General features: G+C 34.7%; 1 protein-coding gene across 1 annotated transcript; it reads right to left on the bottom strand.

Moving 5' to 3' along the window:
• Window positions 1-21,675: 21,675 nt before the first annotated feature.
• LOC132546245 (uncharacterized) lies at window positions 21,676-22,744 on the bottom strand. Its single transcript, XM_060209957.1, is given in 2 exon segments — window positions 21,676-22,635; window positions 22,637-22,744. Coding segments are annotated over 2 exon segments (1,068 nt in total).
• Between the last annotated feature and the right edge of the window lie 495 nt (window positions 22,745-23,239).

Genomic DNA, 23,239 nt, shown 5'->3' with positions numbered 1-23,239 from the left:
AATGTATTACGAATGAAAATATTTTCGATATTTCTATTGCTAAGACTTTGCATGGATAACAGCTCTCATTACTTTGTTTCTTTGAATATATTCAAGGGCGAGGTAGATAGCTCGCGCTTCCGCCGAGAATATTGAGGCGTTGTTCAGTAGCCGGCATCCATAGGTTTGATATTGGGTAACCATGGTCGCAGCAACCTTATCATTATCTTTTGAACCATCAGTATATTAATGTAGAAATGTTTTATATTTTAACTGCAATTTCGCGAAGGATGAACGAAGAGTGTAAATGTCTGTCTGATTTCACCATTTCATGAATATAAAGAAGATAATCAATAAATTGTAACATATCTTCATATAATAAATTAAGACGATATATGATAATTACATATATATAATATAAAAGTAATATCACAGTTAGAATGCAGACTAGAATGAAGACCAGAGAGCAGGTGATTGGGTAGCCCTTACATGACGAAGTGTCCGGCTGCGATTTATAAATAAATTTATGCTTTGTAAAATATTCTGATATTGCTTTATAATAAAATTCAAGAACAATAATGTGTATGACATAAATTTAATTCAATGAAAGCAATATCACAGGATACAGACCAGAGAACAGGTTATTGGGAAGCCCCTACCTACCTGACAAGCTCCCTGGCTGTAGTAAATGATTTGGGCAGAAAGTACATGTAGTAATTAATTTAGACAAAAGTACAGGTATAAAATATATACGTTAATGATTTTGGACAATAAGTACCATGTAAGACTTTGATTAAAAGTGCACTAGGTTGGTGAATCAAAATAGTTTCCGAGATACAGCTTTTTAAAAGACTGAATGCTAGTAGCATTTCGTGTCTCATCAGCTACATTGTTCCATAATGCAGTACAAGTATTTTTTAATAACGTTTATAAAATGCTGTTCTACATTTGGGAATGAACAGTTTCTTAGATGTTAAAGAACGGGTAGTCCTGTTTAAAACCTGACTGACATAGGTGAACAGATTTTGCTTTAAATAACCAGGAGCCTTTTATTTCAAACTCTTAAGGAGTATGATGGTTAAAAGATCCTTAACATTTTAAGTAACCTCTTGTCGCACTTATTTGCAGTTTAAAAAGTCTCTCCTTTTGTAATGAGTTTGAGGGGTTACTCCGAACTGAAAAACAATACATGAAATGGGGTAAAATGATTGTCGTATACACTCTTTTGAATACCTCTGATGCCTCATTATTTTTCTTAAACGTTTTAAATCTCCAATTTTCTTTGACAGGTTTTTACAAATGTAATCAATATGATATTACAGTTCCAATTACAATATCATCAACTTTGATACACCAGTTTCTACATTTTGAGAGTTTTTGGGATGAGGCAATTAGCATAAAGTATTTCCAGCAGTAACCAGAGATTTTTCTAAATTGTATATACGGCACAGTATTGATCAAACAACTGAACATTGGCAAGTGTATTCAGATACTATTAATGCATATTTAGGAGATTAATTATTTCCTCTGGCAACTATGACTTGCTTTTGAAGCAAACATGATATATCTAAATGTTGGAATGATAGTGAAAATAAGCTCATCAGATTTCTTTTTCATAATAAAGACTACAGGACTCCTAAAACTTAAGCGAAATGAATAACAGACAGTAAAGAAGCTCTCAAAGGAAGCTTTAAAAAAAACCTTGAAAAAGTCAGTACTACCCACTGAAATTTTCTGTCCAGGTCAGGGCGCCTAACCTACTCAACATTCCTAACTCAATCTCACTCACTTGTGTTTAGTTGCCTGCATGATCAACATAAATATACAAAAAAAAGCAGTCTTATTACAGAAATAATGCGACAAGTGTATATTTTATGTCATTTCGCATCCAGATCGGAATGTTCTAATTCGTTAATATATGATTAAATCATTAAAAAGAAAATCGCGAAAATTTTGACCCATGAAAGATACCAGATATACGGTAAAAAATGTCTACAGCTGTTGCACGTTTGTGTTGATTGGTACAGGACAACGCATGACAATTGCATTTATCATGCCTTTTGAACTTCAATCACCTTTTGCAACACGCCTAAAGGACATTGTTATCAATTTTGACCGCGAACTATTTGTCAAACGCTTAACTGAATGGGTATTGTTATGTATACATGTATGTTGACATTTGCCCAAAATGCTGTTACTGTTGAGTTGTCAGCGAGATGAGAAATTCGGACGGGCATTCGTTGCGATTACTACTGATTCTTGTGAGACTTCGTGCAATTTTTCTTTCATCGCAGCAAGGGTAAATGTGTCTTATATGTTATTGATTTGGTTTTAGAATACAGACATCACTTGATTTAATTTCAGTCAGACATACCGTACAAATACATTGTTTATTGAACAATAAAAGAGAGATTTATTTTGCTATGTAAGGACGCCATATATCAATCTCCTCCGTTACAACAATAACAAATTTGCTTTGGTATTGTGATTCTTCTGTTCTCGAAACTCTGACATTTTGAAACATTGCGATAACGAATCGATGAATGCTATTGTTTGCTCGTCAATTAGTGTATGTACTGCGTTTACAATCAATAGAATAAATCTAAATTAACCTTACATTTGAATAGAGATCTACAGAACATGCAAATGAAAATACATTGCAATTCGACGTATGAATCAAGAGTATCAGTTTAACTGATGACTGTTCCATGTAAACCTTATTGCAGGCGTTTCCTATTTTTGAATATTTTATTTAGTCAAACAAATGATATTCATTTTGAAAAAAAAAATGTGTAAACATGGATAATTTGAAGGAAGAAATAATGGTGCAGTATGTTATATACATTTTCAATGTTGCTGTCTGAAACATACTTATATTTGAGCTATGAAAGTAAAGGCATATGTCACTCATTTCGGCTATCAGCACTGATCGGTCCCAATACATGTGTTTTAAACGTACTTCCGATACAAATTTTCCATAGGATATAATCAAGAGTTCAGGTTCTGATCTGTAAGCAAATATGTATTACAAGTCAGTTTGCCAAATTATGTCTGTAAAGGTACGATGACCTAATTCCTTATTGATGACAAAATCAACTCTATAAAAAATCACATATCAGCGTTGTCTTTATGCAAGTACATGTTTGCCGAATGACGGTATCATGTGACTTGTAGGGATGTCCTACAGAGTGTCTTTGGTAGTATACTTCTGTATGGAGGTATTGTGAAGTCGATTTAGGTTCTACAAAGAAGTTTTAAAACTATTATAGGTCCCCGAAAATACGCACTTAAAACATGTATTCAGTCCGCTTAAATTGGAAATCTGGCCTAAGTTAAGCAGTTAGGTCATTGGAGTAATGTCTTAATCTGCTGTTTTCGTCTACTCGACAACTTAATTAGTGTCCAAAAACAAGAAAAAATACCAAAAAATTTACTCCTTAAAAGTGTACAAGGATTATCAAAAGAGTAAGCGTCTTCTTCTTCGACGAAATTCGCATTACAAAACTTTGTCTATCCAAATGAGAACAAGGTATACAATGGAAACAACAGGCAAACTAACGAGTATCAAACATGCCCAGCATCATATCGTACGAATAAGTATGATATAATTCTCAATCAGAGCATTATAAGGTATGCCAGTAGTCTGTTGAAACTTCGACGATTGATTGGGACGTATTTAAGCTCACATGGCCCGAAGCTTTATGGACACTACGGCGTCCGTCCCCTTCGAATTTTTTTTCTACAAAAACGCTAATAGTCATGAACGACAGAATCATCCATGGGAGCCTCATAGGAGAATTAGGCCAAATTCTTTACACGGGTCTTGACGGTCATCTCACTAATAAGATCAATATTTTGAAAAGGCCGAATAGGCCTAAATCGATCAATTTCTCTGCAGTTTACAAAGAAGACATCGTAGGTTCATGTAAAAATTCTGCAAACTTATAATCCTCTTTCTTATACATGTTTCTACACACATACAATGACTTCGGACTTATGGCTCGTTGAAAGTAAAATAAAGTTGAAAAAAGATTAAAGAAATGATATCTCAAATTGTTGGTCCAAAAGACCGTGAAATAAGGTCTTGATAAATCATTTGAATAAATTCTTCCAATTATTGTAATAATCAGTATCAACAGGCTAGACTTTTTTGGTTATTGGGAAGTCGTTTGAAGATATAACATCTGACCCATGCAGCTTTTAAAACGGGACACTGTCGAACACATGAACAAAATTGGTAACCATTCATCCCAGTAAGTCGCAGGCCTAATATAATACAAGATTTAGACACTAGGTCAAGGTCATTCATTTTAACAAATTTATTCATCCCCGCAAGCAACAGACTCAATACCGGCATCCTGGATATTTTACTTATTGAGAAGATGTCGTTAAGATTTAAGCACTTGTCATTTTAACAAACTCCGTTGACCTGCATTTCAACATGCCAAAAGCCCTATTATCAGCGCCCTTTGCATTTTAGTTATTGAGATGTCATTTTAAGACAAATTTGACCCCTGTGACATTGAAAGTGAGAAAAAGTAATTCTTTTAACAAATTTTGTAGCCCTTCATCCCATTATGCTACAGACCGAATATCAGTTCTTTGTGCATGTTGGTTGTTGAGAAGAAGTCATTTGAATGTAAAGTTTACGCACGGCGGAAGGCTCTTGATGACGGAAGAGACCATTTTCTTCGTGTAAGAATGACATGAATTTAGTATCTTTGTGTCTTTGGATGAAGCGGCATCTATTTTGTATAAACGGCAAGTCTTAGTCCTAAGAGGCGGGACCAATGAGGGGAAATTGAGCAAATTCTTTAATATCTTATTCCTATAGTTATTATTACGTTTGGTCCAAATCATGGTCTAAAGGACGTTTTAGTAAAGGGGAATCAATTTTGTGAAAACGATGGGTCTAGCATTGTGAGACATCAAGAGATAATGATGCAATAATTGGCTCTTGGGGGCTGACCCCATCTCCATTGATTTAGTTATATTTTGGAGCTGTTGAGATTCCCACCCCAACATATATATAATTGCGTGGCATCAAGAAATATACACATTCTTGATGTTCAAATTGGCCCTTGAGTGACAGGCATTTTTGACTTAGTCGAGATACCAACCTGATAGCCAACAAAAGAAAAGGATAGTCATGATATAATAGTTCCCACCTCCGAAATGGGTTAAGTGACTGAGCTGTAGTTTGGAAATATTTGGAATACCGATCCTATAACCATGTTTACCATTGGTGGGGCGTAAGGTCCAAGTGTGCTTTATGGCTCATTTGTTGATAAAATATGCTTCAGGTAAGTTCTCAGACATGTATTTGTACAGCCGTTCACCTTTCTCGGCAAAGAAAACTCTCATAACAAGAAAACGAAGGTGTACTTTCCATTTAGTATGTCAAATGGTGGTGTCTAAAGTGGGAAAATCACATGCTATTGATTCCACTTCTTGAGTAAACAGCACATTAAGATTGTAAAAAACATTTGATAGTGCTAAGAATGGTACTCAGTAGTTTTGATAATGATCTTTTTGAACAGCTAGTGGAACCAGCATCAAAACGTTGTTTGTATGGATTATGGTGAAATTTTAAAAAATCAAATATAAAAGGAAGAGGTCAGTATCCTTTTTTTTATTTATTTTTTTAAAGAATTTTCATTACATATGACAAAAACACCCACACACATACACCCTAATACAAACCCACACATACTGACATGAGGGATAATGAAATCATCATTATCATCATCATCATCACACACACACACACACACAAAATACACAGAGGAAGAGAGTGAGAAAAGAGAGAAGATGAGAAAGAAAGGGGGTGAGGGGAAGGGAAAGAGAGAGAGGCTACAGGCATAGAATTATCAGTTAAATTCAGGTTTAAACATCTAAAAGATTCACTACTGCTATTTGGTGAAAACCTGTCAGGGTTGGAGGGAGTTACAAGTAATAAGACAAACATGTGTATCAGAAAATTTTCCTTTTTAAAGACATAATAATTGTTTCCATTTTCTCAACTCTAAACTGAAACTTTCCATAAAAGAATTTCCTTTTGCTGTTGCAATATATTTTTTATCATTGTAATGATCTTTAATTGAATTAATAAGCAAATTAATGTTAAGAAAACCGTTTAAACATCTGGTTTTATAAATATAATATTTAATAATGATATTGACCTCATTGTCAATTTTGTTGCTCCTACTTTTAAGTGTCCAGTATCCAAATAGAAACGATTCTTTGTGGATAGTAAAAGGTATAAGGAGGGCTTCAAGTAGTGTTTCTAAACTCTGTAGAAAATTTTGCACGTTTTCACATGCCCAAAGGATATGGGTTATAGTTTCTGTTTCAGATTTACAGAAAGTACATATTGGACTAGTGACTATTTTTGCCTTTAAGAGTACCGAATTTGTTGCTAAAATATTATGTAAGATTCTATACTGAAACCACTGAAGTTTTGAATTATTAGTAATTTTGGAAGGTAAAGAGAAAATATTTGCCCATCAAATTGTTCAGACCATTTTTTCTTACCAGTAGGAATTTCATTGTTTTTGGATAGAACAGTACGTACGTTTTTAGAGCCTTTACATCTGTTGAGAAATAATTCTATGTTAGGAGGAAGGTAAGGTAAAGTCAAATGAGTGCCATTTATCTTCTGTAGATTATAAGTTTTTCGTATACAGTTAACAAGCCCCTAGAACTTAAGGAAATTAGTTCGAATACCATATAACTGTAAATTCAGTAAAGGAATAGAAGGAAAGTGAGCTTGAGTCTTTAAACATATCATTTATCACTCTAACACCCTTAGAAAACCAGTCCTTATAAAAAACATAAGTTCCACTAATAGTCAGCTTTCGGTTGTACCATAAGGGGGTTTTAAGGAGTGACACTTGTTCATATTTTACACTACAATTAGAATTCAATAACTTTTCCCATGCTTTAAAAACATCACACCAAAACTTATTTTTACAGCTTTTTCGACACATTCTTATATAATCACTGCCACAACTAACACCTTTTTCAACGTCTATCCAGCTAGTTAAAAATGTTTTCCACTTGTTTGTATTTACACTGTTAAAATATCTCTTAAGCCATCGTAGTTGAAGTGCATCAATAAAGGCCTGAATGTTAACCATTTTCAACCCCCCTTCATCGTAATCTTTAGTTAAAACATTCCTTTTTACTTTATCTATTTTGCCACTCCAGAAGAAGTTAAAAAGAGTTGTATTTAACTGGTAAATAAAAGCAGTACTGGAATTTGGGAGGGCAATGAATAAGGGGTTGAACTGTATTATTAAAATGGACTTAATTATATGTATCTTTCCTATAGGACTTAATATTCTTCTACTCCAAGTCTTAATAAAAGACTTAAGTTTAACAAGCTTTTTGTCATAATTAAGTTTAGGCATTTCATGCAAATTCACACTAAAATCTACTAACAATGTAAATTTATCCCTCCCCCACTGTAAATCTAAATCAGGTAAAAATGTATCATTACTATATTTCTTAATCCCAATCCATATTACTTGTATTAATTTTCAAACCAGAGATCTAGGCGAATAAATTTAGTTCAGAAATTAATTCTCGCAAAGATTTTCAGACCCATCAAGTATTACAGAAGTGTCATCAGCATATTGAGAAAGAAGTAATGGAAAATTATTAACATCTATACCTGTTATATTGTTATTATTTCTTAATCTTATTGCTAAAATTTCTGTGCATAATATAAAAATATACGGTGCCATCGGGTTACCTTGTCAACAACCGCGTTTGATATTGAAACATTTTGAAAGATTCCCACCCTGACTAATTGTTGAGGAAACATTATTATGAAAAGTTTTCACCCATTTTCTTATACTATTCTTATCTCCAAATCCAAAAAACATAAGTGTTTTGACTATATAATCCCATGCAACAGAATCAAATGCTTTCTCAGAGTCTATCTTTAAAAGCATTCCTGGCATATCATTTTCTTCTGTGAAATTCATAGATAAGTCTGGTGTTTTCTCCTATGTAACGTCCTGCTATCGATAAGTTTATTTAAGACTGTTTTGAATCTATTTGCTATTGCCCCTGAAGCTATTTTATATGCAATATTCAGAAGTGATTTAGGTCGCCAATTCTTAATGAAATGTCTAGGCTTATCTCCCTTTGGTATACAAGTTTTAACCCCCCTGTCTTTGTGTTATAGAAAGCTCATTATTATTACATCAAAAATTCAAGAATCTGACAACAAAGGTACCTATCTGTTTCCAGAAACATTTTTTAAAAATCAGCAGTAAAACCACCTGATCCTGGACTTTTTATTGTTTTTCATTTTATTAAGAGTTTTTCCTGCTTCTTTAGCGTAATTATACCCTCTAAACTTTCCGATTCTGTATTAGTTTTGGAACATCACAGTGAATTAGAAAATCTTGTAAATTAGCATTAATCACATTTTCAGAAGCATCATATAATCTTTCATAAAAAAGTTCACTTCATTTTCATTATAAGGCAATCTAAATAACCTGTAGTCTATAAATAGCTAATGGGCGCCTTATCTGCAGGCAAAAGATATATCCGTTATGTAAATCATTATGGTTGTACCCAACATCGGGATCGAGGAATGCTGGCATGTGTGAATCCAACGTAGTATGTTCTCGTTTCACCCTTGCATAGTTTTCAACAGAATACATACGTATGTGAAAATTCAGCTGACGGGGGAGTAGATGTTATGTCATCTAATCAGTTGTGGAGCGTTTGTTTGTTGTTGAAAGGTAGGAAATTACAGGGATATTTCTGCTTTGAAAGTCTGGGAGCACGTTAGCAATATTTGATACCAGAAGTCTGTTTAAGCTAATGTTTATAGCATCCACTACCTTAAATGCAAATTCCGCCGTCATAAAATCGGCGAGTTAATGTCAAAGAGCACTTAAAAACAAGAACTAAAACAGCCAATATGGGCGATACAGAAAATTGTATCAAATAAATGTTTTGTATACTGGAATTAAACAGCAATGTGTCAATTTCGAGTTCGAATAATCAATTATAATATGTCCGAACCTTAGACGTTGAAAAAGGAAGATATTGTTGTAAAGGAAGATATAATGTGTTATAAATGAATGCCAAATGCGTTGATTCGAGAGGCTGACTTTGGCGGATTGCCCTACAGGTACTACATACGCTTATAATTGGTTTAATTTCACAGAGCTTATTTTCAGTTTGAGACCGTTTCTAATCAGATTTGTTTGATAAGATTAGTAATAATTGGTTTTGAATCGGAGTTAGGATGTCATATGTTGTTTGGTTGTGATTGCATTAGCAGCTTTAATTTATCGATTTTATTACTCCCACTTCACTCATTCCAACATGACCTGAATAAATCCTGAAACCTTTGTCAACAAGCAGGTTTAAATTATCATTCACTAAAGTAATAAGGAACCTGCATGAAATATTCCAGAGTTGCTAATGAATAGCTAAAAAGGGGGAAAGAAATATAGCGCCCACTTGTTAGGAAAGAAGTACATTAAAGTGTTTGGAGTCTGTGTATATTACTTCACTGAAGTCAAGTAAATAGCGAGTCAATTTTGTTTATTAATTTCATAACTGGAACACCTGCATCGAGAAATTGACCGAGACTAGAGTTTTTTAAGTAAGTGATAGGCAATGTATATATGCATACCGCATCATCTTGCGTAAGGTTTTCGGATGGTAAAGTACAGAAGAATACGACAACACATAAGGGCATGCCGTGCGCTGTTTGAGAATAGATGTGGCCTATGGGGATAGTGTATCAAAGTGAATCAATGCCGCTAATGTTTCCTAATCGTTTGTTTTTCCTAAGGAAAAGATTGATGATTTGTTTCGAGTTTGCTTGTTTACGTTCAGATTTAAATGCGACAGTGTGTTGTGTCATGCTACAAGCCTACACTTACGGTTTTCAAGCGTGATTGATCATTCTAGACCATCACATTTTACTTATCTAATGATGTTAAATGGTCCTACCGTATATCGATTTTAGTACGAGTACACTAGAAATATCTGAATTTATCTACATTCACACTTTGAGTCCGGTTTTAGAGCCAGAGCAAACCTCGCTTTTAGAAAAAGGTTTGCCCTCTCCCAGTGATGTTTCTGACAGAATTTCATTTTAATCCACTCCAATATATCATACAAAACTTTCAAAGGAAAGGGTGCACGCATACAGAAAAATCAGCGAGAACAGTATATTTTGTTTGTTTTTTGTAACTTTATATGTCAACTGTACACCATTCCTGCTATTTTAAGTAATTTCCATAACGTATGTACAGTCGTTTCCTAGACATGGTCTTATTTCCTAGTGACCTGAAGCTGTATTTTGGACCAAACAAATGTCCTATAGGCCTTAGAGGTCATCTGACAATGAAACATTCAATGGATTTAATCACTACATAGAATATCTATTTAGTACAAATTATAAACACACCTGGTTAAAACAAGTTATTTAAGAGATAATTACCTTTCTTAATTACCTTTTAGATCATACTTAGATAAGATCCCCTCTAGCGTTCAGTTTAGGAGAAGTTCCTTTTTGCTACCTTCCCCTTTTGAACCTCGATCCAAAGAGGTCCAACACGTTTCACTTTTCAATATATAATTTTCCTACTTTAGTGATGCTTCCGACGGGTTTTCGTTTGCATCCACCGTGACGTAAAGGAGGGCTAAACCAAAACCGCCGCAGGATCAACTAAGGTCGTGTCAGATGTTTTAGTTGTGGAGGAAAGCCTTAGTTCCATAAGAAAAAACTGCCACCAACCTGCGTCCATTGTCTGGTGATTGTCCCATCCAGGCCTCGAACCCACGACCCAGAGGTGGAGGACCAGTGATAAAGATCGTCATACTCCTTAACTACTTGGTCACCGCGGCCTCCAGGTGAGAACACATGTCACATAGCCTGAACAGAGCACTAACTGTTTTGAAAAACAATTATAAAGAAAAGTTAATGTTTAAGTGCTCTTATTCGGAAAACATCTTTACACTTGTATCATTTTGACAGGATCACTTTCTTAAAAGTCGGATCAAAGCAATAGAGTAAACAATGTAAACAATAGTCTGCAGATACAAATATTTGTGTAAATTGAATCAAATTAATAAAGAACGCCAGATAAATCACACCGCAGAAAATATATCATAATCCTTGTTTTCTACGTAACCTATTCCAGGTTACAATGGCATAAACTGAGTATTTATCAAATGTGGAATTAACCCTCAGCTTGAACCCCTGTCTGCAATATTTGTTTATGGTTCAGATTGATATATAGTGCACTGCCACCTTATGATTTTCAATATATTCCATAGGACAAACACGCCCAATGAGCACATGTATAGGTTGACATTTAAGGCGTTTTAACGATTTGTCTTGATTATTATTATTACATATTTAACGGTCCGTCACCACAAAAAATGTCATTTGGGCCATTAATGACGTATGATAAAATGGACTGCTCTTTGAAATATACAAATCTCAAATCGTGTTTTTTATGGGGTTTTTTTAGAAAGGTGTTCTGTGTTTTAATTACATAATGCCCTTTCAAGATCTGCGGTCAGTTAAGGTCGGCAATTCCTTGTATGCGGGATGGCTATTGGGTACATTGTGTTTCTGGGAGGCTGAGATTACACATACGAGGTTTGAGACCCCAGTCGACAATTATTATTATTTATATCATTATTACATTATTAACGGCCCGTCAACACATCAAATGTCATTAGGACCATCAAACGGTAAAACACACAATGATCCAAAAGAAAATTACATTAAACAAGCCAAAAGGTAAAAGACAAATGTTAAAAATCCCAATTTCCCGATTTTCGATCTAATTGTCGTCAACACATAGTTTCAAAGAATGTAGATTGACCATTCACGGATAACAGGTTTAACGGAGTGCAAACTATTTTTGGTATAGGTATTCCATTCCTCCTGCCACTGAGCTTTTAACAATTGTTTAATAAATGGTTTAAAATCGGTAAAATGAAGTTTAAAACCAGGTGGTAGCGATAAAGCTTCCTTTGCGGCACGATCTGCGTTTTCATTGCCTGGTATTCCCATGTGCCGAGGAACCCAGCAAAAAGCAATACCAAAGTTGATAGAATAATCCCGATAATGATAGGGAAAGTCCAAAGTATAAAGACGCTATTCAATTTACATTAAATACGACCATTGTGTGAATGATATTAAATCTCCTCGTTAAACACAGCCGTGATCGCCTACCATTCCAATGATAGAAGACGGTATATTTATATTGTAAAAAAGCGTACAACTTGATTACCATTTTTAGTCATAATTGCACTAAAATGCGGACATAAATAGAAAATCATTATATAATAATTAATACATTGAGTTTTTATTTCTTATCGATATATTTCTGATTCCATAAATGATACTTTAGCTGTGATGTATGTCTTGATTAAGCCTAATGAATGTTGATTAACACGTACGTTAGAATCGTTACCGCTATTAAATCGTTACGTAACCCGGACCTGTTTAAATTGATATGTATCACACGTGACAGAATGAAAGCATTCTTACTCTAGAGCAGGAAATAGATCTGCTGCGTCTTTTTTCTCTCAATATTTCGTGGCTCGTTAAATTAAATGTTTTCCCTTTACACAACTTGATGTATAGTCACGTCGCATGATATTACCGAGAAGATTCGTAGGATGAAAACTGACAAAATTTGCAAAAGGAAATTACCGTGATTTATGTTCAAGTAAACTCACAGTGGCCATTCTTCAAAACATTTAAACGACCTCTGATCAACAAAAACAGTCAAGAAGTTTGATATTGGTTAGTAGGTCTTTTGACTGACGTCATCAACAGTTTAGGAAAATAAATGTCAAAACTTGGAAGCGAATATGTCTGATTTACCAAAAAAACATGATATTGAACTGATAAATCCCTGGAATGAAGCCTTACAAAGTCTGTCTCTTCAAGGTCAAAAGGGTCAAATTTGTCACATTTACTGGATTCATGATTATGCTAAAGATCAGGATCGTAGGTCTCTCGAATGCAACCCGATAGGGGCATTTACAATCGATATGAGAGTCAAGTGCCTGTTCCCAATTTCCCGATTTTCGATCTAATTGTCGTCAACACATAGTTTCAAAGAATGTAGATTGATGAAAACTATGACAAAAGCCATACGGTTGTCAGAGTGATCTCGTTGAGTAATATTCTATTTCTTTGTGTGATATAAAGATGTGCGTGTTTGCTGCTCGTTAGTTTGCCTGTTGGTTATATTGTTGTATACCTTGTTGAGGAAGTGAAATTTCTTACTTGGATTTTACATGGCGGATGTCATAGATGAAGCAGAAGACGCTAACACTTTGCTACATTTCCCTTGGACTGCAGGAGACTCAATGTATACAATTTTGTTCGTATTTTGTCCGAGTTGTTCTATTGAACTATGGTGATGTTCACATGTTGGTATTTTCTACTTAATTATGGCTGGTATATGTCTCGACAAATTTTGCAAAAACACAAAACAAAAAAACCTTAAACAATATCAAAGTATCAGGGGGTCAGAATTGCACAACCTGTTAACTATTCAGGTGTCGCATTCAAACACTGTCTAAGGAAGGGCAATTACACTGGTGCCAGTATATTTATTTGCTATTCAATTTTCAGGTCTTCTGACCCGAAAGGTCAAGATGACCTATTGCTAACATGCATCGGGAATGATTTCTTGAATTCAGAAAGTTGATTCTATCCAAAGGGACCTAGGGAACAGGCCCAAAACGGGAAATGAAGACAATATTTTCTTCAAAACGCTTGTTTTCCTTGATGCCCGAATATGTTTCATTTGCCTTATTACCGTTAGCATTCGAAAACTAAATTTTATACCTGGAATGCACTGCAAGGGAACCTATGTAGGCATAAGCGGGATCCAGGAGGGTACAAGAACTGGGTGAACTCATACATCAAGTATGATGATTTATTAACTAGTATTGCAAGAGATGGGGGCCAATGAAAAGCCTGAATCTGGCATCGACTATCTGTTAAAATGTAAGTCGACGAGAGTTTTAATTGTTTTGATGTGCATTCTTTCAAGCATTACGTTACCCTTTATAATTTTTTAAGGAAATGTTAACCGTGAGGACCCTCTATCCTTGAAGAGTACTAAATCACAATTTCTTTATAGAAGTATTTTTTGTACCTTTGCTGCTTCTCATGTCCCTGAAGATGACAACCATATAATAGCACGTACATCAAAAGAAATAGGTCACTTGAGATTTTATAAAGATGATCTAAAATATTTTCTTGTTTTGTTATAATGAAGTCAACAATTTAGGAAACATACCAGGAAGAACTCGCTCAAAATAGAATTATAAAAAACATCAAAAAGGAAAAAACATTTATCAATATCAAACTAATTGAATGTGTTGTGATTTATTCTAGAGTTCCATGTGTAACAGTAATAGTGGCAGAATAAATAACCATAACAAATTCGTCGTAAGATATATTAGTGTTTTTTAGTAATAAATTACACTGACAGACATACCATAACACGTCCCGTCGTATGTCAATACAGCTAGTTCTCGATGCATTTTAAGGCCAAAGTTATTCTTTTTGAGACATGGCAATCACTGGCTTGAATAACTCAAAAGGGGCCCAATTTAATGTCAAACAGGAAGATCACGTTTATATTTGTATTAAGAAATGATACCAATATTTCATAAACGGTTGGGATTTCTAGCTTCATGTCTTTAGAGAAGTCGAATAATTTTGGGACATATCAGAAAAAAAATGGCCGACAGGCAATCATCTCGGACTATGTTAATGGAAGTTTTTCTTTATTTCTTTAGAAGTACCAGAGGGATTTCTCTTTAATTTCAAATGTCGGTTTCCCGTGGTCCCTAGACGTTCCTGTCGTTCGATATTGGGACTGCTCAAAAAAGCAAAATGGCCAACATGCGGTTATCTTTGATTTCAAAACCAATAAATGTCTTGCTATTTCTTTACAGAAATGTTCAAATCTCGTATTATAAAGAGTAAAACAGAGCAGAGAAGTGCAAAGAAGGTAAAATGTTCTAAGAGAAAGACAAAAATAAAACAAACGTTGGCGCCATTCATATGAATAGTACTTTTGAGATCAACGTGGCCCCAGCAGAATTTTTATGAGCCCTATAAGCCCACCTAAGACAATTTGTCACAGTAAAATACAATTTGCCATCTAAATAGAGTACCAATACGTCCACAGGGTTTAACATAACAAAGACAATTAACTGTATCTTATCCACTAAGTTGGAGCTGGATTCATAGAGAATCCTTTTGAAGATTTAAATCTCAATCTAAATATAAACTGTGTTTGCAAAATTTAGAGCAAAACATACATTAGATGATGCCGCATATCGCACCCGATTTGCTATTGAGTGTTGAAAGAGATATCATAATGTCAGTAGGCGGAAATTTTCAAATCAAGTCAAGTTCGAACAATCCTGCATATAAGCAACATTATCATCCCATTAAACCAATCTTTTTTTTTGGGGGGGGGGGGGGGGGGGAACGAAAGGCATTCTGCCTTTACAACTAAAAACAGTCCACATGACCACAGAAAACATCTCAATATTATATATATATCATAACATGTTGATGCCAAAATTTGACATCGATGGTTCGAATGTCAGAGTGAAAATTATTTGCTTTTTATATAATTCGCTGACATATGGATAGACCTTCAACCTCTACTGCAAAAACACTTATTATGCTTACGATAGTACAAATTGCAAATCATTATAAAAGAGCAATAATACGTTCGTTGTCTGCACACCACAGTGTCAAATCTAAACGACGCAGAAAAAGTTACACACTGATTCTTGAGTTTAATATCAACTTCATTACGAAATTCCATAATAAACTATGTCTATGTTCCCTTGTTATAATGGATTTCGCGGAAACAAATTTGATGACTAGACTGTTAAGATATCGCTGAACGTGTAGCCGCAAGCTGACATTTGGAAACTTTAATGCACTTCTCCCTTCATTACATTATTTGTATTACTAGTGTCTTATATCTGTGAATATTTACTATTTCTGTCTGATCAAATGGAATCCGTGTTCGAAACAAAATATTGAAGTAACTGAAACATGGAGGAGTGGAATAAAGCGCAAATAATTGTGATAGATACATATATGTAAAGATATGTCGTGGTTGCCATTGTTTAAGAGTATGCGTTGCTACAATGTATAGTTAAGACTTGTGATTCAGTACTGTATCATTTTGTAAGCGTTGACTCATTACAGGAACATAAGTATCACCAGTACTTTTACAGACAATAACTGACACGCATCGAACTAACAGACAATTAATTTTTGTTTTTTAACTCCGTCGTAAATTTTCAACGTGTTACCGAGTAAAATTTATCTAATATAATCTGTTCGTCAAATGCCTCTCAACACTACCTCGATATCTCACTCATAAAGCTGTATCTTATGTCCTCCGTGTGTAGCTTGTCATTGGATAGGCCCATCAATACCCCAATCATCCGTGGACATCTTTTTTAACACTACAGTTGTGGCATCGTACAATGCGCCAAAATCTTCTTGCGCATATCGTGTATCGGATCGCACATTTTGTGCAATGTCGTAAAAAGTGGTTGATCAGTATTACGGATTGTTTGAAAATTAAACAGAAAACTAAATACACAGACAATAGGCATATTAGATATTGATTAATTATAATATGAATGTCATTTTTATTTTGGCATTCACCAAAATACATCCAGACCCTGTGTTAATTTAGTGTGTCCCGGGTAGCACCAAATTCCTTTTTCCGAGTTTATATGCGACAACCAGCGATGTTTCCCGTGTAACAAACACAACTTTATAAACATTAATACGAGTATATAGGTTTTGTTACAAAAATTAGTACAGCGGGAAAGTAAAGGAAATTACATTTCTTGCGGTGTTGTTTTTTTTAATGTTTCATTTTCGAGACTAAAGGAGACGTCCAGTTAATGTTTACATTGTATGAAGTATCTGTAACCTAAGACTAGTCGAGCTTGGCAATTTATAAACAAGGCACTCTGAACTACATGTGTTTATAACTATTCTATATTTGTCCGATAAATCTACATGTTTCATACGTATAAATATATGGCTTAATTATAAGATATACTGAGAGTTGCACTCATATATTTAGGGGGGAAAAACCTATTCCGTATTATCCATCATCCATTTCTTAGTTTGGATGAACCCCAATACCATCCCCATACCTGTGTGATAAAATCACAAACAGTGCGCACAGATGTACGATAGCAATTTCCGTTCAATTTTCCTATCGGACACACATGTGCTTATATCGTGGGCAAATCGCACATTGTTTCAAGTGGTAAGATCCTACAACTGCATTCATCTTTTGTTTTGTTATCATGGCAATTGCGAGGTTGTACATTTTTAGAAGAAAACAAAATAAGATTTCTCGGCTTTATGGCGTTAAATTGTCAACGACCAAATATAATGTGAATCTATCATCTACCGGTAGGGACGTTTTTATCATACATGTAGCTGTTGCCACAATAAACGCTCTTTTCTTCATTTACCCATTGCGGTGTCATTATATGGATCCTGCCATCATAAGGACTATTTAAAAACAGCAATATGAATTTATATTCTTCTATAGACAGGAACTGAGGTCTTCATCCTAAGACATTAAAACAAAAAACAAAGTGCTTTACTGATAATCGTGATGAATTCGTGTACAGGGACATATTACACGACAACTTGTTTATAGTGTTCCTTTCCCTTAAAGTATTTTATCACCTCGTAACCCTCACACGTTTAATTGCATTTGTAGAATTGGGTGTAGTTTCATTGCTATTGGTACATGCATTTTTCTCTTCTAATTGTGTTTTATTTTTCAAAAGCCATTCTTTCCGAGACAAATAAGATGATTTAGTCATTACCAGGTCAAAGAATCAATTCGCCGAACAATTATATGTACTTTTGTTTTATATCACCTGCAGGTCATATGAATAACAACTGTTCACGGTCATGCATCCTTGACCACGGTTATTAGAGTTTACTAAATAGCGTTATCACACCTTTTATTAAAGTTATTTGGATAAATAAAGTAAATAAATTTATTCAAATTAAAAACTTTATATCAAACTTGTTTAAATGAGACCATAATTTAGAGATATATTTTTTAAATTGTTCTATGCTACCAAAATATTTAGTTTTGACAAAAAAAAAAAAAAAAAAAGGAAAAGAAAGAAAATATCCTAATCTTATAATTTGAGGTTAGAATTATTCGCTAACGTGTACTACAAGTTTCAGAACAATATATGGCTGGTAAAACTCAATTAAGATGTCCTGTCAGAAATTTCTTTCTACACAAAAATTATAAAAGTGTTATAACTATTTAGTTCAGCGCTCCGAATAGTGTTAATTTGTATAAATCAAAGGATCTGATAATCACCTATATGTAGTTACTTGTTGTCGCCACTGGATGTCTCAATAGGCTATTGTTACACAAACGTTATTTTAGTCTTTCCGCTTACGTCGGATTTTACATAGATCAAATTATGACATGTACGTGAAGCTTGTCATGCGCAGTAAATTATCCTTTAATACCTGAGCAGAGATACAACTTTTTATTGGCTAAGGTATCGTAAATCGTAATTTGATTGGACAATCGAACTTCTCACCATTTTGGGGTATACTAGTGTTTCCAAGGTTGAGCTGCGTCACTCTGAACCCAACAAATAAAGAATAATATTGGAATTTTAAAGAAGTTTCTGTATACTTCAGTTCAGAATTACCGACAAAACCTTTTTACAGCATTGTCACCTTCAGATTTAGGTCACACGTAGTGGAACTCGGTTCACTTCAACTTCAAATACGACTAGGACACGTGGATATAGATATAATTAACATGTTGTATTTTGCATGTTTAGAATTATCATAAGTACATGTAGATAAAGTTCAAACAGATAAATAAGTTCATGGGGAGGAGGCAAAGCCAATAAACACAGAGTGTCGTAAACACAATGCACTATTGGGAGTCCAAGCTCTGTCTGCTAACACAAGGGAACACTACTCACGAAGTCAACTTTCATACCAGTGGCCACTTGACTTACACACTCTAAAACCCATTACAAAACATTACAAAACACAATATAAGTCTACTCGTCACACACATTCGACCCACAAAGGACGACTCGTCACGCAGGTACTCGGACCGGTTGTACAGGTGACGTGGCTAAAAATAGATCACCTACCTGGACAGCGGCACGATTACGAACACTACAATAAATATCAGCATTCACTCACGCACACAGGCACTCGAGGCCAGGATATTATTTTTCAAACATTGATTTTTGTTTTAGCACTCATGACTGACGTTATTTAAACGAAATATCAGCAGAATTCAAGTTTATGTGCCGGTTGACAAATCCGAGGTCCACGGTCATTACAAATACACAAGGCAAGCAACTCAAGATTTTAAAAAAACTCGACCCCTCGCTTGGAAACTGGCTCAAAAAAAGTAGTTTATGATAATTTCCTTGTAAAACAATATGTATCCGTAGGTAGTGTGTATATTTACCTTTCATTTGGTGCATAACATTACAGGCAACGAGAAATTCACAAAACGTACATGAGATTAACATCTCGATAACCGGAGATTTTTATCGTCCATGTAAATTTCTTTGACGGAAGTAACATGCCATTTCAAGGGCGGTCACTCCGATTTTTTGGGAGAGGAGTTCCGGATAGCACTATACCAGTGAACAGGTAAGAAAGGTTCCGATGTCATTACGCACGTAACTTCAAAATATATATTTTTATTTCTACAAATACATTTGCGGGGATAGAAAAATAATGGCTGGGCAAAGAAAGTCCACATTTGCCAACTCGGATACAATATCATGGTAAGGGATTATACAGAATGCATCAACTTTCAATCAAGCTGGCGTAATGAGAATTTTTTTTCAAAAAAAAAAAAAAAAATAAGAAAATCATGCAGATAATGAAAAAAGGGCGCAATTTATGAAAAATATCGGGAAATATATTAACTTAGAAATTGGAAATTAATTGATTTTTTCCATAGTGATTTTTGTCAAGTTATTGAGAATATTTGAAAAGAAATACATATTACTTATTAACCAAGAGGCCCAAAGGGCTTGTATTGCTACATGTACTGTATGCTTTGGCAAACATCCATACAATGGACTTCCTGACCAAATATCATGACCCAAGGCCTTTTTGGTTATCAGAAGATGTTATTTAAGGGTTTATCCATGACCTTGAATATAATGTCATGTAATATCTTTTCTCAAACTTTGTTGCCCTTCACCCAAGAAACATTTTAACAAACATCATGATCCCTGGACTTTTGGTTAATCGGAATAAGTCGTTTAAAAAATTTACACATTGGACCAAAGTGACCTTGAATAAAGGTCAATGTATTTTTTTGCTGCAAACGGTGTAGGGCTTTATCTAAGGAACCTTCCTGTAAAATATCAGTTCTCCATGCCTTCTGGTTATTTAGAAGAATATGTCTAAAAAAAAGTTGAGCATACTTGGACGGACAGATGGCGGACACCACACCACAGCATAAGCTCACTTGCCCTTCAGGCAGATGAGTTAAAAATCTGAATATAACAAGGACAAATATATCCAAACATTTTATTGTAATAATGTCAGTTTTCAAATTAAATCAATGTGCTGACATCTAACTCAGCATATTGACTGGTCAGCATAGTCTGTTAAATAAAATTTTAAGCATTCAATAAGTTAAAACAAAACAAGAGGCCTAGAGGGCCTGTATCGCTCATCGGTGCATATGTTCATGATCTAAAAACAAGGTAATTTGTTTTCACAAATATTTTTAAGCAGATCAGAAAATAATACTGGTAAATTATGATTATTTTCTACCTTTGGGTATTTCAAAAGAAGTTGTTTTTAAAAATTAACAGATTTGACCTCTCTGACCTTGAATATGGGTCAAGGTCATTTTTCCAGAGCCTTCGGCCTAGGTGAGTTAGCAATGGTTATTCAGTATAAAGAAAAATGTATTGAAGTGATTGTTTAGTCTGCAATTTTGCAAAAATTGAATTAAATTCAGTAAGTCAGTTCTGCAATTTTGCAAAAATTGAAGTAAATTCAGTAAGTCAGTTATTTCAAACAAGATTTTTCTTTTATTAAAAACATTCAGGTTCATGAAAAATCTACAAGCCAGTGAGGATGGCAGTGTCTTCTTAAATGACATTCAGCAGAGAAAAAAATGCAGCATTTCTGCTGTTGTGACCGGGAAAATTTTGAAAAAACTTTTTCCAAATGTCACCATTAATTTGGTGAGGTCAAAAAGTGACTGGGGCAAAAGAAACACTGTGTACACAGGATTATCATGGACCACAAATGAACATAATACCCAGGAACCAGGTGGAAATTTGAACAGCATTGTAAGGACATGTAAAGACTGTTTTATAATAGATGAAAATACTGGTCATATTCGAGTGGGCGTATTCAATGTACATATAATAAATGGTAACCGAGTAATTGCTGAAATAGTTTTTGATGATAGCAACACATGGTCTGTGTGTGTGTTTAGTAAATTTGTTGATTTAAAGGATATAGGTGTTCGTAACACGTTTGAAAAAAACAGAACCAGTGTTCAGAATATCATTGACATTGTAAAAACTTTTAAATATTGTAATGGCACATCAAACACAATGTTAGAGGTCAATGACACTGTAATAAGCCACCTTAAGTGGCAGTTGAACCCTTCTTGCTATGATAGTTTTATTTACAGGGCCATAAGTGGTAAATGTAGCATTTTTAATCTTGACAGTAACACTTTTTGATCCAAATGTAAATTTCACATCCACTGAGTCCGTGTAGAGTTTATTCACAATCCCACGGAGACCATTAACTAGGGAATCACTGAGATTTTTCACTAACATGACAGGACAACCGGCTTTCAGTCCTAGATTTTTGGGTGCTAGGAATTTACCTAAGTAATAATTAAAGCCTTCATCTGTTGACTTGTAAATTTTCAGTTCACCACTCAACTTCTCTAACTGAGAGTAATTAAACGAATCTACATCCAAGTTCCTTGCAAACAAGTGTAAAGATGAATCCTCATTCTCTAGTGGCGTATCTAAAGAATTCAGAAAAGCAAGACTTTCATCATCAAGTTCTCCTTTCTCAAGCGCATTAATACATTTGATAAGGTTTGTATCGTCTTGCCTATGGATTAAATGCAGATTGTATATATGTGGGGAAAAGTCTGTAAACCATGGCAATCTGAAACAATAATTCCCAGGGTCACCGTAAAGTTCATTGGAAACTGGGGGTAGCTGGTAAAAGTCTCCAACCAAAACAACCTGTATATTACCAAATATTTTAGTTGATTGTCTGACATGCTTACATAATAATTGTACTTGGTCCAGGATCCTAGCGCTTATCATTGACACTTCATCAATTATCAAAACGTCCACAGTTTGAATATTGTTTTTCGCACGCTCAAATCTTTCATCAGTATCAACTGGATGAATTATCTCTTCATTGGAATGCCTACCATCTTCAATATCTGCCCACTTATGTAAGGTTTGCGCTCCCAGATCACCATAGTGTGTAGCCGCTATGCCCGTTGAACCCACTACCGACACTTTTTTTGGGCATCTTTTGGGCAGCTATACATTTCACTAAAAATGTTGTTCCACATCCAGCTTGTCCAGTAATAACAGCGTTATGGCCGTTTTTTACCGTTTCAAATACTTTTGCCTGATCCTCATCCAACATGGTTAACTCGTGTTTGTTTTGTTTCGTAATGACATCGGAACCTATCTTACCTGTTCACTGGTATAGTGCTATCCGGAACTCCTCTCCCAAAAAATCGGAGTGACCGCCCTTGAAATGGCATGTTACTTCCGTCAAAGAAATTTACATGGACGATAAAAATCTCCGGTTATTGAGATGTTAATCTCATGTAAGTATTGTGAATTTCTCGTTGCCTGTTATGTTATGCACCAAATGAAAGGTAAATATACACACTACCTACGGATACATATTGTTTTACAAGGAAATTATCATAAACTACCTTTTTTGAGCCAGTTTCCAAGCGAGGGGTCGATTTTTTAAAATCTTGAGTTGCTTGCCTTGTGTATTTTTAATGACCGTGGACCTCGGATTTGTCAACCGGCACATAAACTTGAATTCTGCTGATATTTCGTTTAAATAACGTCAGTCATGAGTGCTAAAACAAAAATCAATGTTTAAAAAATAATATCCTGGCCT

Source organism: Ylistrum balloti, unplaced genomic scaffold (assembly GCF_031769215.1).
Source record: "Ylistrum balloti isolate Yb309-2 unplaced genomic scaffold, AGI_CSIRO_Ybal_v1 Utg369604, whole genome shotgun sequence".
Classification (NCBI taxonomy): domain Eukaryota; kingdom Metazoa; phylum Mollusca; class Bivalvia; order Pectinida; family Pectinidae; genus Ylistrum; species Ylistrum balloti.
The sequence above is the reverse complement of the archived record's forward strand: the minus strand, read 5'-3'. Positions and strand labels throughout refer to the sequence as shown.